Source organism: Schizosaccharomyces japonicus (genome assembly GCF_000149845.2).
Source record: "Schizosaccharomyces japonicus yFS275 unplaced genomic scaffold supercont5.1, whole genome shotgun sequence".
In the NCBI taxonomy this organism is placed as follows: domain Eukaryota; kingdom Fungi; phylum Ascomycota; class Schizosaccharomycetes; order Schizosaccharomycetales; family Schizosaccharomycetaceae; genus Schizosaccharomyces; species Schizosaccharomyces japonicus.
In genome coordinates, this window is record NW_011627860.1 from 203,415 (window position 1) to 218,056 (window position 14,642).

Here is a 14,642-nt window from a genome sequence, read left to right on the forward strand (position 1 = left end):
GCATGGTCTGGTGCAGGCGGGCAGGCCGGTGCTGCGGTGGGTCTCGTTGTTGCGTCGTTATGTAAAATAGCGTGCTTCTGCGCGTGTCGGCACGTCACGCTCCGCCACACTCTGGTTGATTGTGCACTGCTGTGCAGTGCGCAGCAGTGCACACTGAACGCTCCTACGCGCCCCTCCGCGCAGTTTGTCGGGGTAACGCAGCATTCCGCTGCGCCCGTCGCGCCACATGACGTGCCCACCCCTACTTAAACCCTCAGCTCCCACTCCTGTCCCCATCTCCTTCCTCCCTCTCCCTCCATCATGAAGTTCTCTACAATTGGATGGACAGGACTTGCCGTCGCCGCTGCATCTCTCCTCCGCGGAGCCCGCGCTGAGGGCGCCCTCAACTTCTGTCTGGGCGTCAAGCACGCCGACGGCTCCTGCAAGTACACCGACGACTACCTTGCCGACTTCGAGGCCTTGGCTCCCTACTCGAGCGTCGTCCGTACCTACTCCACCAGCGACTGCAACACGCTCCAGTACCTGATGCCCGCCCTGGCCCAGTCGTCTCACAACTTCCAGGCCATCATTGGCGTCTGGCCCACGGACGACAGCCATTACGCTCTCGAGAAGTCTGCTCTGATCCAGTACCTCCAGCAGTACGGCACCGACCACGTCAAGGGTGTCACCGTCGGTTCCGAGGTGCTGTACCGTGGTGATCTCACTGCCTCTGAGCTTGCCAACCGCATGAACGAGGTTCGTCAGCTCCTCAAGGACAACGGCTTCAACCTCCCCGTCGGTACCGCCGACAGCTGGAACTTGTGGGTTGACGGCGGCAGCGACCCCGTCATCGACGCCAGTGACTTCTTCATGTCCAACGCCTTCTCCTACTGGCAGGGCCAGGACACCTCCAACATGACCAACTCCTTCCTCGACGACACCATGCAAGCCATGGGCCGCATCCAGGCTCGCAAGGGCACGTCCGACATCTCCTTCTACGTTGGTGAGACTGGCTGGCCCACCGGCGGTCCCTCCTACGGCTCTGCTGTGGCCAGCACGGATGTTGCTGCCAAGTTCTACAAGGAGGCTCTCTGCGGCATCCGTTCCTGGGGTGTTGACATTTTCTACTTTGAGGCCTTTGACGAGCCCTGGAAGGGCACTGACAGCGGTGTCGAGCCTTACTTTGGCGCCATGGACAGCAACCGCAACCTCAAGTTTGACCTGAGCTGTTAGGTGCATGGTTTTCAGCGGAGGAAGAGCTCCCACAGCACCGGGAGCGGCAGCGGCAGAGGAAGCACTGGCTCTGGCAGTTCGGGCTCTGGCTCCGGCTCTGGCTCTGGCAGCTCTGGGACTGGGACTGGTCGCACCGGTTCCGGCTCGGGCGGCACCGGCCGCCCTGTCAACGCCCATGGCTCCTCGGCTGCCGCTCTCCCCGCGCGGTCTCCTCTGATGCTCGTTGTCCCCGTTGTCGTCGCCGTCCTCCTCGGTTGACCTTTTGTATTTTCCTCTTTCTTGCATTTATAGACGGCCGCGGTTGCATTCAGTGTGCCGCGGCAACCTCCCGTCCGCGGCCGTTCGGTCGGTCGCGGCGCCATAGAAAGTCTTGGCCGATTGAATTGGCTGCGGCTCCAATTTTGCATTTCCATATTTATGAACGCGGCGAGTCCGGCGCACTGAGCGCCAGCGAGCTGCTGTAAACTATTTAACGCGTGTGAGTGAGGTTTAGCGGGATAAAGAGTAGTTTGGTGTGCTGCGTTGTGGGAAATAAGGCGGTGTGCTGCGTTTCGCAGTTTCTGCTTGTAGCGCGCTAAACGGGTTTACCGCCCCCCAACGGTGTTTAGCAAGCTTCTCTGTGGCTCGTTATTCGCTGTTCCTCGCTGGTTTCCGCTGCAGCTCGCTGCTGTTCGTTGCACCCCGTTAGGCCTCACTAATCCCTACCATCCTCACCGGGCCTGCCCACTCCCAACCACCGCACACGATGAAAACACTCGGGAGTATCTTTTTGACGATTCTCGCGCTGCTGCGTCTGCAGTTTGCCCTTGCTTCTACCACAGGAGACAACCAAAATGAAATTGTAAGCTCCTCTCCCGGCTCCGCTCCCCCGACGCCCGCTAACCCGTTCTAGTCGTCTTCCTTTGAAGAGCGTCAAGTCTGCAATGGAATGTACGCCAGTCCTAAAAAGACTTCTAAGATTCAGTGTAAGTAGACCAGGATGAGAGTCGGGCCCCGTGATGATTGTAGAGTGGTCGAGCAGCAGATACCAAGGATCATCAAGGATCATCGAGGATCACCAAGGATCACCCAGGAATGTTTTATGTTCAGCTCAACATTCTCGTCTCGTCTACTCCCGTGTCCTCTCTCCCTCCCTCTCTCGTCCCCCTCCCCCTCTCCCTCCCTGCTAACTCTCTCTAGTGGACTTGGAAGACTACAGCTCGGTCGGCGAAGGCCGCGTGAGCGTGCTCATCTTCAACTGGAAAGAAGAAGAAGCCATTGGTATCTCCAACGGCGATGTCATTTATTATATGTGCGATTACGAGGCAGTTTCCGCCGGTTTGTGTGGAGAAAATGAAGTTGGCAAGTACTTGGTCAACACGGATTACCCCCACGACTCGGTTTTGTCGCAGATCATCAAGCTCGACGAAATGACTGCTCCTATGGTGTACGAGGTCGATACCACTGGTCTTTACTGTGTCTTCACATACCCTCTTGAAGGCTCTAGCGAGACCTACAAGCTTCTGGCCACTTGGCACAATTACTTTGGTGACTTGGATGCCTCTGACTATCCTCGTCTGTACCTGTACCCTGTAATGTTGATTGTCTTGGCGGTTGTCTCGTCGTGGTGGGGATACTTGATCATCAAGTACCGTCATGACATTCTTCCCTTGCAAAAGTACATCACCATTGAGATTCTTCTGTTCGTTCTCAACGCCATTCTTTCGTGCGTCAACTACTTTTACATCAACAGCCACGGTTATTCGGGCTACTCTCATTTTACCGCTCTTGTCATGGCTTTCTCGAGCGCTGCCCGTGATGTGTACTTCAATTTTCTGATGCTCGTTGTCTCGCTGGGTTACTCCATCGTCGTGCCTTCGCTCGGTCCGGTGCTGCGTCGTTGTCAACTGCTGGCCGTTTTCCAGTTTATTTTCATCAGTATTTACTTGGCCTGTATCTCGCTTATGGAGGATGCGGAGCAATCGCTCTTTGTTGCTCTGTGCGCCCTGTTGTACCTGATCACGCTTTTTGGTTCCTTCATTTGGACCATCGTTGCCTTGCTCTCGATGATCCGTGATTTGCGCAACCGTAAGCAAACTGTAAAGGCCATGATGTTCAAGCGTTTGTGGCAGCTGCTTGTTGGTTTCCTGCTCGTGTACAACGTCATCATCTTCACTTCCATCGTTCTTTTCATCATGTATGGACAAATGGAGTTCTACCGCAAGTTCTGGAAGGCCACCTGGTTCGTGAACTACGGCTACGTGGACATTGTCGCCTTGGTGTTCCTTTGCACCATTCTTTATCTCTGGCGTCCCACCGAAAACAACCGTAGATTCGCCATGAGTGAGCAAGTCGCGCAAGATGTGGACGAGTTTGAAATGGCTACTTCGTTGTCCGATACAAGCTTCCCTCGCTCGGCCCGTTCGTCCATGCAGCAGGCCGCTGGCACTAACGGTGCTTCTTTCCAAAAGCTCGAGTCCAACGATGACCATCATGCTCTCTTTGCTGTTGACGATGATAGCGATGAGGAAGAGCGTCAGGCGCTTACCACCGGAGCGAACCGTAATTAGTCTGTAATGCGTGCGCGTCGCTTGTCGACTCAACAACAGCCGGTTCTCTTTTCTGTCCTTGATTTGATTTCCCCTTTTTTTTTCTTATTTCTTTCTCACACTCCATACACATTAACACTCTTTCACTTGAAATTGGTATTTTCCATCACAGCAAAATTCCATAACTCGTATACAACGAGCGCGAGATACACGACGCTCATTCTACATTCTCTTACCCTTTCCTTCTCATGACTTTCTTAATTGCTGAGATGTTTCCACCGACTGATTACGTCTATTTTACTTCTTTTTCTTACTTATAAATCTCGTTATAATATGTTTACTCAAAGGTGGTTTCGTTATGTTTGTATGAACAGAAAAAAAGGATGCTAGGAACAAGCAGCGGGCTCTCCAAAAATATTATTTTTAGACTCGGTGATGTGCCTTCTCATAGTAAAGATTACTTTATCCGGAGGCCAAACCCTCGCCAGCGTTTGTTTCCAAACTCCTTAGCATTCCCTTCGTTTGTTTGTTCGCAAGTGTATTCGTAGACGCACAGCTCAAACCAAGGGTTATTAAGATGCTTTAGTCGGCATTCAAGGCTGTCCTTTTCCTGAATCATTTCCTCCAAATTGCCCCATAGTAAAAACATTCGCTCTTTCATGGTCGTCAACGCCTTGCGGTTTCGACGAAGGTTTTGCGGTTGCAATGTGGACAGATTCAGCAATGCTGCAGCATCATCTCCGTAGAATATTACAGGAAGTGTTGCCTGTGAAACATCTTGCATTAATAGTACAAACATCCAGACATATTCTTCGCCGGGACAACGCCGAACACAGAAATCACACAATTTGCGCGGCCAAAAGTCGACAACTCGAGCAAGTAGTCGGAACTTTTTGGGCGTAATATTGACACATTCTGGTGAGTGAAGAACTTGCGCTATTGTGGTTCTTGGAATCTCTGTATGTTGAGAGATGACTGGATGCGTTAATATGTGTTAGTCCCAGTAGAAATAGAAACCGTTTTTTGCAGAACACAGTGATTGCGTACCGTTTGTATTCATTTGGATGCCATTGCTAGAAGCGGGTTTATCCTTCTGAGATGAGACATCTGTTGAGGAGAGTCGTTTGCCAACTGGTTCCTTTTTTTCAGGTGCTCGACTTCGCTTTATGATATCCTTCTCTGCGCGGAAATATTCAAGTCGCCGACGTTTTAGGTTGAGAAGTAGATCATCATCTGGTCGTAGTTTTTGAACATGTATTTTTTCAATGTTTCGGTCTCCTTGGATCAAACATTCAAGATTCCCACGCGGATCGAGTTTTGCCTTCACGTTGCTAAGTAATAGGTAGTCGCCCTCTTTCACGAACTTTCGACAGTACATATCGTTTTGATCCCACAACGTCACCCGTAGAAGCTTACGGCCGTAAATGGTTTTAGACTTGGAATGTGTCCCATCTTCTTTTGGTAAAAGTTCGTAGATCAGCTCATTGTCTGAATAATCGGATACGAAGGCAGTAAAGTTTTTGACCGTGTACCAGGTTCGAATTACCTGACATATTATTTTATAGTAACCGGGAGGGTGGATTTCTGAAATGGGAACTGGGTTGAAGTGAGTGGGTGGACTTGGAACTCTTGCACTAAGATATGTCGTTTCCCGCGATACGGAAATGGCTTCTCTCGATTTGAGCCAAGCATCATGAATGGTTTCAACGTACTGAAGCTCCTCTTTCGTACATACAAGTTTGCGGGCAGGAGGAATATCTTGAGTGGAGGGCTGTAGACCGTTAGCACTCATATTAAATATCGCAAACCGAAAGTAGCTCTTCGATAATGCTTGAACACGGCCTTGAAAATTCTGCAATGAGATGCTTTGAACAGCTACAATCTGACCAACAGATTCAATGGCCGGTAGTTCGTTAAGTTCTTTGCTAAATATTAACATGTGGAGTCCAAAAAAAGCCTCTGTACACGAGGGGTCCCATAGTACGAAAGATACACTCCAGTCTATTCATCAAAGCGTTAGTGATGAACTAAGTACGCAGTGAATATATCACGATTGTTTTATAGTACGCCCTTTTGCACAAACCTTTCGTTCCTTTTTGAGACTTTTTAGGAGCTTTGAAGGAATTAACAACTCCAATAACGTTAACGACAGAGCCCGTTTTTTCAAACCCCCAGCACTGTCTTGCTGTATGATACCGTACACCCTGTCCGGTCAGCAACACGCTTTAAAGCAAATTAATTCCTGTTTAACAAACCTTGAGGATCAAAGGTCGGTCTATGTTTGTAACGTCGTTCGTGTTCAAATCTATGTCCATAATGTTCCAAAGCAAAAACAGATTCTCTGTTCTAAATTCTGGGACAATGTTAAGTAACCTGTAACTCGTAGCGACCTTAGTTGAAAAAGCATTTAGAAATATACCAAGTTTAAAGCAGTAAAAACGCGTTCTTTTTTGTTTTTGATCGTTCAACTAAGAAATTCCAAAAAACACTTTCGTTACTAATTCTTTACAGAATATCGATGCACGGGGAACTTAAAAGTTCACTAATCTTTTATAGTAGCAAATGTTTCATCCAAACTTTTCGTCCAGAAGATATAATCTAGTGTTAGAAGATTTTGTTGTTCATTTAGACTGGTTAATGTTCTGACGACAATAAGTAGAAGCAGTGTTTTTACTAAGAACTAGGTTTTAAATAGCGTTTAAGACAGTGTTCTCGTTTTTTTGTTGAGTAAGAAGTAACCATAATCTCTATTTCTTTGTTAGATTGACTTTTAGCCTCTTTCACGTTATGGCAATTTTATATGCTAAGAAAGAGAAGAGCAAAAAATTATTACATAGACAGTCAAACTTGAGTGAAGGTATAAATTGGATGAACATTAGTCTTTGAGTAATTATGAGTATTTATGGAGGCAACATTGTTGCGTTTTGTAGAAATATTCAATTAATAAGAATGATGATGTTTAAGTGTGAATTGTTCGCGGAGGTTTGAGAAAGTGTCTGAAGGTTTAACTGATATCGTAATCCTGCACCACAAGTTCTTGCCGTTTCGTGTTAAGAAGAAAAAGCATCTTCGCTCAAATAGATATCGGAACTTTTACTTGAAGGTTCAAGCTGAGCACATGATACTTCAGCAACATTCTCTAACTCGTTAGGACCACTTGGATCAGCATTGGCATAATTTGATAGGTTGCGAAGAATATTGTTGACTCGCGATTCACTGTGTGCCTTGTGTAACCTTGCCAAGCACGATTGACAAAGCTCAAATTCCTGCTGTGTGTTTTCGTTAAATGTTTCTAGCTGATGTGCGGCAATTAAATTTGGTCCCTGTCGTTGTTAGTTTCACGTTTATTGACACACAAAAAATCCGGTTTTCCAATCTGACTTGGAATTCGTACATTAAAAATCTCATGAGTTTGGTTTGAACGGGAGGCTGAGAGTTTTAGCTCGTCTTGAAGTTGTTTAACTTTCTCTTGTAAAGAACGAATTGTTTCATTTTTTAATGGCCATTCGGCTTCTAGCATTTCCGCAGCGGTCTTCAAACGTGATAGAGCGTTTGTTTGAGATACTTGTGTTGGATCGGAACCAACCAGTTTAAACATTCTCGCAGCAATAGCTTTCAAGTGTAGTTCCTCTTCTAAACGTAACTCTTTTAAATCCGTAAACGCATTTGCTAAGTATTGATTCTCCTGTCTGAATTCCGAACACAGCCGTTCACAAGTCTCGGATTCTTTTAATAATCTTTCGTTTTCAAGTGTCAATCGATCTAGCCGTGTTTCAGTATTTTGACTAAATTGAATTACAGTTTTCATTTCATCAAGCATTGACAGCTTTGAGCTTTCACTTAAACAAAGTGCCCTCTGTAGAAGAATGTTTTGCGTGACAAACAGGTCATTTTGCTCGTATAAGTAATCGATGTTTCCGATGGTCTCACTAATTATGTTGAGGGCGGATTTCGATGGGTTTGCAGAGGTAGAACCTGGAAAAACATTTGGTTGTTCATTAACTAGTGTTCTATTCTCCTGCATTCGAAAGTCAATCCGCTTTTTTCGTCAATTGCAGTGAAATCACAGAGTACAAGTTCTACTCTGAAGCAAGTGGTAAAGACCAAGGCACCACGCACTGAAAAACGAACGGAAACTAAAATCTTTAAGACTTCCATGGGACTACGAATGTCAATACGTTGCATTTTATCTAGAAAACCAAATAGCGATGGAACATGCAATTTCATTACGATTAGAAACGAAAATGATTCTATAGAAAAAGAAGCAGAATAAATTAAATGGTCAAAACACCAACAGACAAAACAATAACCCCGTGTTCAACATCACTGTTGCTTAACTAGCCAGTCGTGACAGTCATTAATATGTTGTAAATATGCATACTCAGTTAGCTGATGTCAAACAGCCATATACATAATTTCCGACTGAGTAAATGTATCCACGTAAACCCAAAATTGTAAGTATAAACAGTGCCGGGAGCCAGAAAGAAAATAACATGAAATCCAAACCTCCCTTCTTCAATTTCTTTGCTTGCTCACGAACAACTTGCTCTTCATCTGGAGTCAACGCGGACATTTTACCCCGACCAACTAACCGGGATTGCCACTTCAAAGACCACCACACGCTACTCGTATCGTGTGTCTTGCTCTGTGCAGCAGAATCAGTGGAACTTCCAGAAGCTCCTTCGCTCTTCGCTACAGACTCTGAATACGGAGGAGGGTCCTCATCCGGAATAAGTGAGATGCTCTTCAGCTTCGAAATAAAAGCCTTGTGCATCATTGCAGGTACATCCTTCAGTTGAGACACGGTCTCGGGATCGTACGGAAGGAAGCCAAACGCCTTGGGCATCTCTCGACTTTTAAGAGAAGCGTCCGGTTGTGCTTCGGTAGCAGACGTGAAAGCAGTATTTTCTGAGTCCCGACTGTCACATAGTGCCTCGGACTTCAACTTATCAGCGCCCGCAGAAGCGTCAATGAAAGTTGACTTTTCGATAGATTCAAACAGATCAAGGAAAATCTTCTTTGTCGAAGCATTCGCCAGTTCCAAAGCACTAAAGCCATTATTGGTCAGCAAGTCCGCATCGGCATCGTGCTCCAGCAGAATGGTTGTAACTTCGGGATTGTTGAACAGTACACTGTAATGAAGAGGTGTGTAGCCCAATGAGTCACCCTTGTTCACATCCACACCGTGAGTCAACAAGAAGAAAACAACTTTCGTTAAGCCCCTTGCGGAAGACATATGTAGTAAACTTCGACCCAACTCATTTTCAGCAGAGAGTTCAGACGCACTTAAACCCTCAGTCTCATATGTAATGTTCAAGGATGAGAAGACCGTTCCCTCCAAGTCATCAGAATATGGCAGCTTATGACTCTTTAGCATTTTCCGAATAGCGACCTTAGAGGAGGAAGAATCATCGGAATCTTGAGCCACACTATGAGTTGTATTCTGCGTGCCATGCAAAGAATTACTGATAAAGCCAGCAAATTCATCACGCCAAGAACGCAACAGCCTCTTTGACAAAGTTAAGGGATTTTGAATAGAACCCGTAAGCTTCAGACCAATTACCTGTAGAGTAAGTTTGTATAATTCATGGTCGAGATCATCATCATATGTGAAAATAACATCGTTTTGATTTGTATCTTGCAGCGTGTCATTTTGGAAAGACACTTTAACAGGCCCAGGAACCGAAGCCGGAGGGCAAGTAGCAACAATAGTCGAATCACTCCAAGAGTAGGTAGATGTTGCTGGGGTATTTCCAAAAACACACACTAATCCATTGGCGAAATTTGCACCAAGAACAGTAACCTCGTAACCACCTAAGATAGAACCACGGTTAGGAATAATTCTTGAAATAATAGGAGGAGGGGAAGCTCCTTGTGTTTGCTGATTAAGGGCTTGATACGTCGAGTTCATCTCAGGCAAAATAGGGCCCACAGAACCCATTGACGGTGCCATCTTTAGTTGCGGATCAAGTCCATCACGAATAGCATTTTGTGAGACAGGCGTTTGTAATTTTGAGTCTGTGTAAAAAGGTGCCTTAGCTTCGTTAAGCAACGCCTGGTCAGAGGGTACATTGACCGAGTTACGATTTCCAGTAATTACAACAGTGTGATGGTTGTTGTATGGTCGGTGCTCGTCACGATCACTGGATATATGATGCAAATGCTGCTGAAACGGCGCAGCAGAAAGACTTGGATTCAAAGACATATTGGACATAGTAGATGAACTTCGACTAGATATTAAACCAGGGTTCGTGGTCGCTGGGATGCAGGTGGCACTCATTGGTACATTGCTTTCAACATAACCACGGCGGCGCTTTTCTGGATAGTAAGAACCACTGAATTGGTCAAAATCTGTAGGAGCCATCTGAGCATAATCCGGGAATACATTTTGTTGTTTAATTGACTTAGAGTTTGCATCAGAAACACGAGCGTTGTTTGTCGGCGTTTGATGCTTATCACCACGAACTTGAAGGCGGCTCTTATGATCATCTAACACGGTCACCGGCTCCGGGAAAAGAACATGACCAACCAGATTATCATTACAGTCGTACAAACCCCAGTAAATATTAAAGTAAGGACAACTTTGATGTGATGAATAACAGGTAACACGTGCATAAATCTGTGCCATCTTTGAATTAGCACCAACAGGACTTAGTGGTACGTATTCAGGACCAGTGAACACCATAATCATTCTGTCCTCATCAATATCATCAAGAGGTGGGAACAGATTTAGCATATCCATTTGTAGTTGACGCTTAACCTCTTGAGGAGCATCGGTCAACATCCGTTCTTTCGCTTTCAATTTGTTGTAAGCTTGCATCGTCTTCTCCTTATCTGGTTGGGAACGAGCATTACGCTTTCTTTCACGAAGCAAACAACGGGTGCAACATGTTTGAACAACGGCTTTTCTGTCAGCGACCATGACAGTGGGTACAAGCTGTAAATAAGAATCCGGCTTAACCTGAAGTTGCAGCTTAAAAGCTCGCTTCTTGTCTTCACGATGAGCCCAAGAAGGAAGACGGATGTAGTCAAAACTAACTGGACCGTTTAACGTATTGACCCGAAGCTCAAAAAGCATGTTCGTTTCAACTCGAGAACGCCATTTTTGCTCGTTCTGGGCTGGTAAATGGTCCACCGAAAAACTAAGGTTGCTTTGAGGGGGGAGTTGCAATGGGACTGACGAGACGGGAACCTCGTGTGTAAGAGAAACAGGGTCAGTAGTTTCCCCTATGTTTCTAGTAGGTGACAGCAGAGTGCTTGAAAGAGCAGCGCTCACCGGAGAGTACTCAGACTTGACCGCTGGCCCAAGAGTTGTGCCATCTTTTAGCGAGCCATTGTTCAAGTTCATGTGCGATGGATTTAAAGTGGTTTGCTTAAGGTTTTGTCCTCCAGGTAAAATGTTATTCTCGTAAATCATATCAACGCCTGGCTGCTTTAGAATTTTGAAAGAATCATCCAGCCCGCGGAACTGAACTTCACTTTCATCACGTGTATGCAAAGAATAAGGAGAAGAAACTTGAAAAACTGACGGAGGTTTTATGAAACTTGGAACGTTACTGTCGACAGTTTCGTCAAAGTTAAAAAACTCATGCATTAAGGCATCATTATCACCTTCCATGAACTCCGGAGAAGAAAACGAGTATCCCTCTGATGACGACCGCCCCTCAGGACGTGTCGAGGAGACACGTGTCTCGTCTGAAGACTTGTCAAGGATACTGAGTTCAGAATCGCCTAGCACTTGCTCAAAAGGCAAATCAAAATTCATAGCAATAATTGAACCAGCGTTTCATGAAAATAACTTGACGTTAATGTGTCAATTCAATAATTTAGTAGCTGTTCAATGTTTCAGTAACTATTGGCAAAGACAAAGTGTTGCCATTGGGGGGAGAGGCGAGGTTCCAAGTTATTTTTGGTGGTGAGGTTCTGTAGGGGCAATCACCACACCATCGCTGCAGCCACTTTTAGTAATGGATTATTAACAATTGAACGATAGGCTTAAGTTGTATGTGGAAATTAATAATATACTTAGAGTAGTTAAGTAAATTGGATATACTTTTTATTACCATAATAAGGTACTAAGTAGAAATTCCTTGTTTTGTGATTTTCGAGTTACATTAATTAAACATTCATTAAAAAGCATTAAAAAAAAAGTAAATATACACATTTATAGTCCACCTTAGTAAAGGTTAAGCCTGCCAATATGGGAACGACATAAATGATGGAAAGGTGTGGAGACTTTAAAATAAAAAGTTAAGGAGGGCACAGTAGAAACTAATCACAAGGAGGGATCTGTTCGTCCATCCGTGTAAGTGCATCATGAACCCGAGTTAAGACATCCGGAGAAGAATGATACTGAAGTTTTTTCAAAGTCTCGACAAAACCAGCTTCACGCATAGTATTAGCGCGGGCTGCGACAGATTCTGAGGTAGAATCTTTATTATTTACCCACAGAAGGTTTATGCATAACCATAAGAAACTTATAACAACATCAGCGTATACAGTTTTATCCGCTTGCTTGCTCTGCTTGGCCGTTTCGTGCACATATCCCACATTATCGTGCAGGATTTCGTCAGGTTGTAACTGGTTAATAATCTCATCAACAACGATCTTCACAGTCCGAATGAGTTCACGCTGCGAGATTAGAGCGCTTTTGTGGACCTCGTTTCCAGCGGCAATATGCACCAAAGTGAACAGGCATGGAGCATAAAGTGAAGGAATATGCAAAGAAAGCTTGTCTGTTATTATTTGCGACAATGCAGGCATCGGAATAACTTCGAGAAGCAAATCAATGCTATTAACCTTTTGACATAAGAAGTTACGAAAGAATTGTAGTACCTGCTCCTGTACATAAATGGAACGATCAGTTACAAGTTCCGAGAGATGCGGTTCCAAACGATGTAATATAGACCTTTTCACTTCTATACTATCGTCACAAACGATATGACGCAGTGCCCAAACCGTTTTCATTCGTAAGATTTCATCCTCACTTCTCAAATTAAGGAACAAAAAGTCCACGACGTTTGTTTCAAGCAATTTCTATAAGATAAGTTAGTAATAATGATCTTGCCCGCCCTCAAAAAACTTACGCTTTTCAGTGGGGAAAACCCTAGGGTTATGTTACAGACGACTGAAGTAGCCGTGGAACGAACCGTTATAGAGGGATCGTGAAGCATTTCGAGTAAGGGTGTAACTATATCCATTTCCGTAAACGTCACCCGTTGCATAAAGACACTTCGACTAAGACTGCGTAACACTTCACAGCTAGCAATTCGAACATTGACGTATTTGCTTGAAAGATCCTCAATGAGTGGTTTCATAAGTCCGCTACTTAAGAACAGTTTTCTATACTCGTCTTTCGTAGACGTTAGAATTGCTAGGATTTCATAACACGTCTGGTCATGTTAGTAGAAAAATTAAATAACGAAAACGTTACCTTGCTAACTCGGATTGCTAACGACGTTTTTGGGCGCAAAGAAGACAAGGGTTGATGAAGGTCGCAATCACGCATGTCAACAAAAATAGAAGAGCGCAGGAGCAGTGAGTTACCAAAACGTTCAAAAATGTTGGCACCCACAGCAGCTTTTTGTAAGTCTTCGTTGTCGCAAAGTAGCAATTCCAAAACCTGTAAAGCGAGGAACGTATTCTCGCTTCTTTTCTCCAATAATCTAGACAATGTGGGGATTACAGTTTTTTCAATACGTGCTTGATAGACGGAACGTGTACAATAGTTAAGAAGGTATAGTCTTGCAAGCGCCGTAGCGGCTGGAAGTCGAATATCAACATCCGAATCGCCGATGAAGGATAGCAAACGATTAGCACATTTCGAAGCACTTGAGACGTCACATTCAGTGATAGACTTCACCAATGTTTGATTTTCAAGCATCTTTTGTAAGATAACGTTAAGGAGCTGAAGCAGTCGGACCAGCAGTGTTTTCGCAGTACTGAAAGCCCGCTCCAAAACTTCCGGAAACTCTTTTGAATTGGGGCTTAAGTATTGTAACAGGACAGAGACGATCTCCTTTGATGGCACAGAAAAAGGAACGCTTCTGTCCACGCAGGTGATCAGTAATTCGGCGCTGTCCGTTATTGTCTTTGATAAAGACGGAAACATCCGCAACACTGACATCTCTTGGATAAAGTTTCTATAAACCAGCTCAGCCAGTTGTTGTAATTGATTTGTGTACGGCTCAAGATTCCGTTTGTTGTCTGAAAGAATTACATGTAGCAATTGGAACGTTACAGATCCACACGACAATTGGATTTCCGTATCACTCGTTTTTAGTTCGTCTAACATAATAATGGATGCATCGAAAATGATTGGTAACCATTGTGGTTTAACATCAAAATACGATAATCGAAAAAAGGATCGTAATATTTGAAAGATCTCCCTTTTTTCGTCCTTTGTATTTCCATTGTGTTCCAAAAGTTGCATAAGTAAACTTATTAGGTTAGAATCCTTAAGGGCGTCTTTTCTGTCGGGTCTTCCAATGATAGCATTTCTAATTAATACTAGTTGCTTAAACAGGTCATCTGGATGAGTCTTTTGAGTACTAATGAAGTTATTTAGATTCAAAACTTCTTGTTCAAGAATCATTATTTTGCTTCGTCGACTCCCTTAAAGAAGTAGCAGAATTGGACAATTGAAGAATCAATGTCCGTCAGTTGTTAATTTTTTTTAGAAGAACAAGATTTAGGTAACCAAAATACAGCTGACTGCCTCTATTCCTTGTTCACAAAATTGAATTTGAGGATAGGTTGAAGTTTCGGTGTTACGCAAGTCTGAATGAACGTAGGTATGGAATATGAGAACATAAAAAAAACAACAATTAAGAGTTTCGTTGTGATCAAACAGTTTCACAATGAATGTAAATATATACGAATAAGTCAAGTACTACTTACAGC

At 44.5% G+C, this 14,642-nt stretch overlaps 6 protein-coding genes across 6 annotated transcripts; 2 read left to right on the top strand and 4 right to left on the bottom strand.

Moving 5' to 3' along the window:
- Positions 1 to 212: 212 nt before the first annotated feature.
- SJAG_02192 (glucan 1,3-beta-glucosidase Bgl2) lies at positions 213 to 1,753 on the top strand. The gene has a single exon (XM_002173368.2). The coding sequence runs from the start codon at positions 301 to 303 to the stop codon at positions 1,210 to 1,212; it is 912 nt and encodes a 303-aa protein (XP_002173404.1). The 5' UTR covers positions 213 to 300; the 3' UTR covers positions 1,213 to 1,753.
- A 180-nt stretch (positions 1,754 to 1,933) lies between these two features.
- SJAG_02193 (seven transmembrane receptor-like protein) lies at positions 1,934 to 6,028 on the top strand. The gene is made up of 3 exons (XM_002173369.2): positions 1,934 to 2,053; positions 2,105 to 2,177; positions 2,392 to 6,028. The coding sequence occupies exons 1-3, from the start codon at positions 1,958 to 1,960 to the stop codon at positions 3,759 to 3,761; spliced, it is 1,539 nt and encodes a 512-aa protein (XP_002173405.1). The 5' UTR covers positions 1,934 to 1,957; the 3' UTR covers positions 3,762 to 6,028.
- Positions 3,966 to 6,508, bottom strand: SJAG_02194 (telomere end-binding protein Pot1). The gene is made up of 4 exons (XM_002173370.2): positions 5,996 to 6,508; positions 5,824 to 5,944; positions 4,788 to 5,741; positions 3,966 to 4,715 (listed from the first exon to the last, which is right to left on the bottom strand). Exons 1-4 carry the CDS (start codon positions 6,053 to 6,055, stop codon positions 4,198 to 4,200), a joined length of 1,653 nt encoding a protein of 550 aa, XP_002173406.1. The 5' UTR covers positions 6,056 to 6,508; the 3' UTR covers positions 3,966 to 4,197.
- Positions 6,509 to 6,559: 51 nt separating this feature from the next.
- Positions 6,560 to 7,890, bottom strand: SJAG_02195 (hypothetical protein). The gene is made up of 2 exons (XM_002173371.2): positions 7,135 to 7,890; positions 6,560 to 7,063 (listed from the first exon to the last, which is right to left on the bottom strand). Exons 1-2 carry the CDS (start codon positions 7,762 to 7,764, stop codon positions 6,791 to 6,793), a joined length of 903 nt encoding a protein of 300 aa, XP_002173407.1. The 5' UTR covers positions 7,765 to 7,890; the 3' UTR covers positions 6,560 to 6,790.
- Positions 7,891 to 8,063: 173 nt separating this feature from the next.
- On the bottom strand, positions 8,064 to 11,505 carry SJAG_02196 (IPT/TIG ankyrin repeat protein; the record flags this gene model as incomplete). Its single annotated transcript, XM_002173372.1, has 2 exons — positions 8,064 to 8,077; positions 8,247 to 11,505. 2 exons carry the CDS (start codon positions 11,503 to 11,505, stop codon positions 8,064 to 8,066), a joined length of 3,273 nt encoding a protein of 1,090 aa, XP_002173408.1.
- Positions 11,506 to 11,709: 204 nt separating this feature from the next.
- On the bottom strand, positions 11,710 to 14,591 carry SJAG_02197 (vacuolar import and degradation protein Vid28). Its single transcript, XM_002173373.2, has 3 exons — positions 13,174 to 14,591; positions 12,827 to 13,132; positions 11,710 to 12,776 (listed from the first exon to the last, which is right to left on the bottom strand). The coding sequence occupies exons 1-3, from the start codon at positions 14,332 to 14,334 to the stop codon at positions 12,012 to 12,014; spliced, it is 2,232 nt and encodes a 743-aa protein (XP_002173409.1). The 5' UTR covers positions 14,335 to 14,591; the 3' UTR covers positions 11,710 to 12,011.
- Between the last annotated feature and the right edge of the window lie 51 nt (positions 14,592 to 14,642).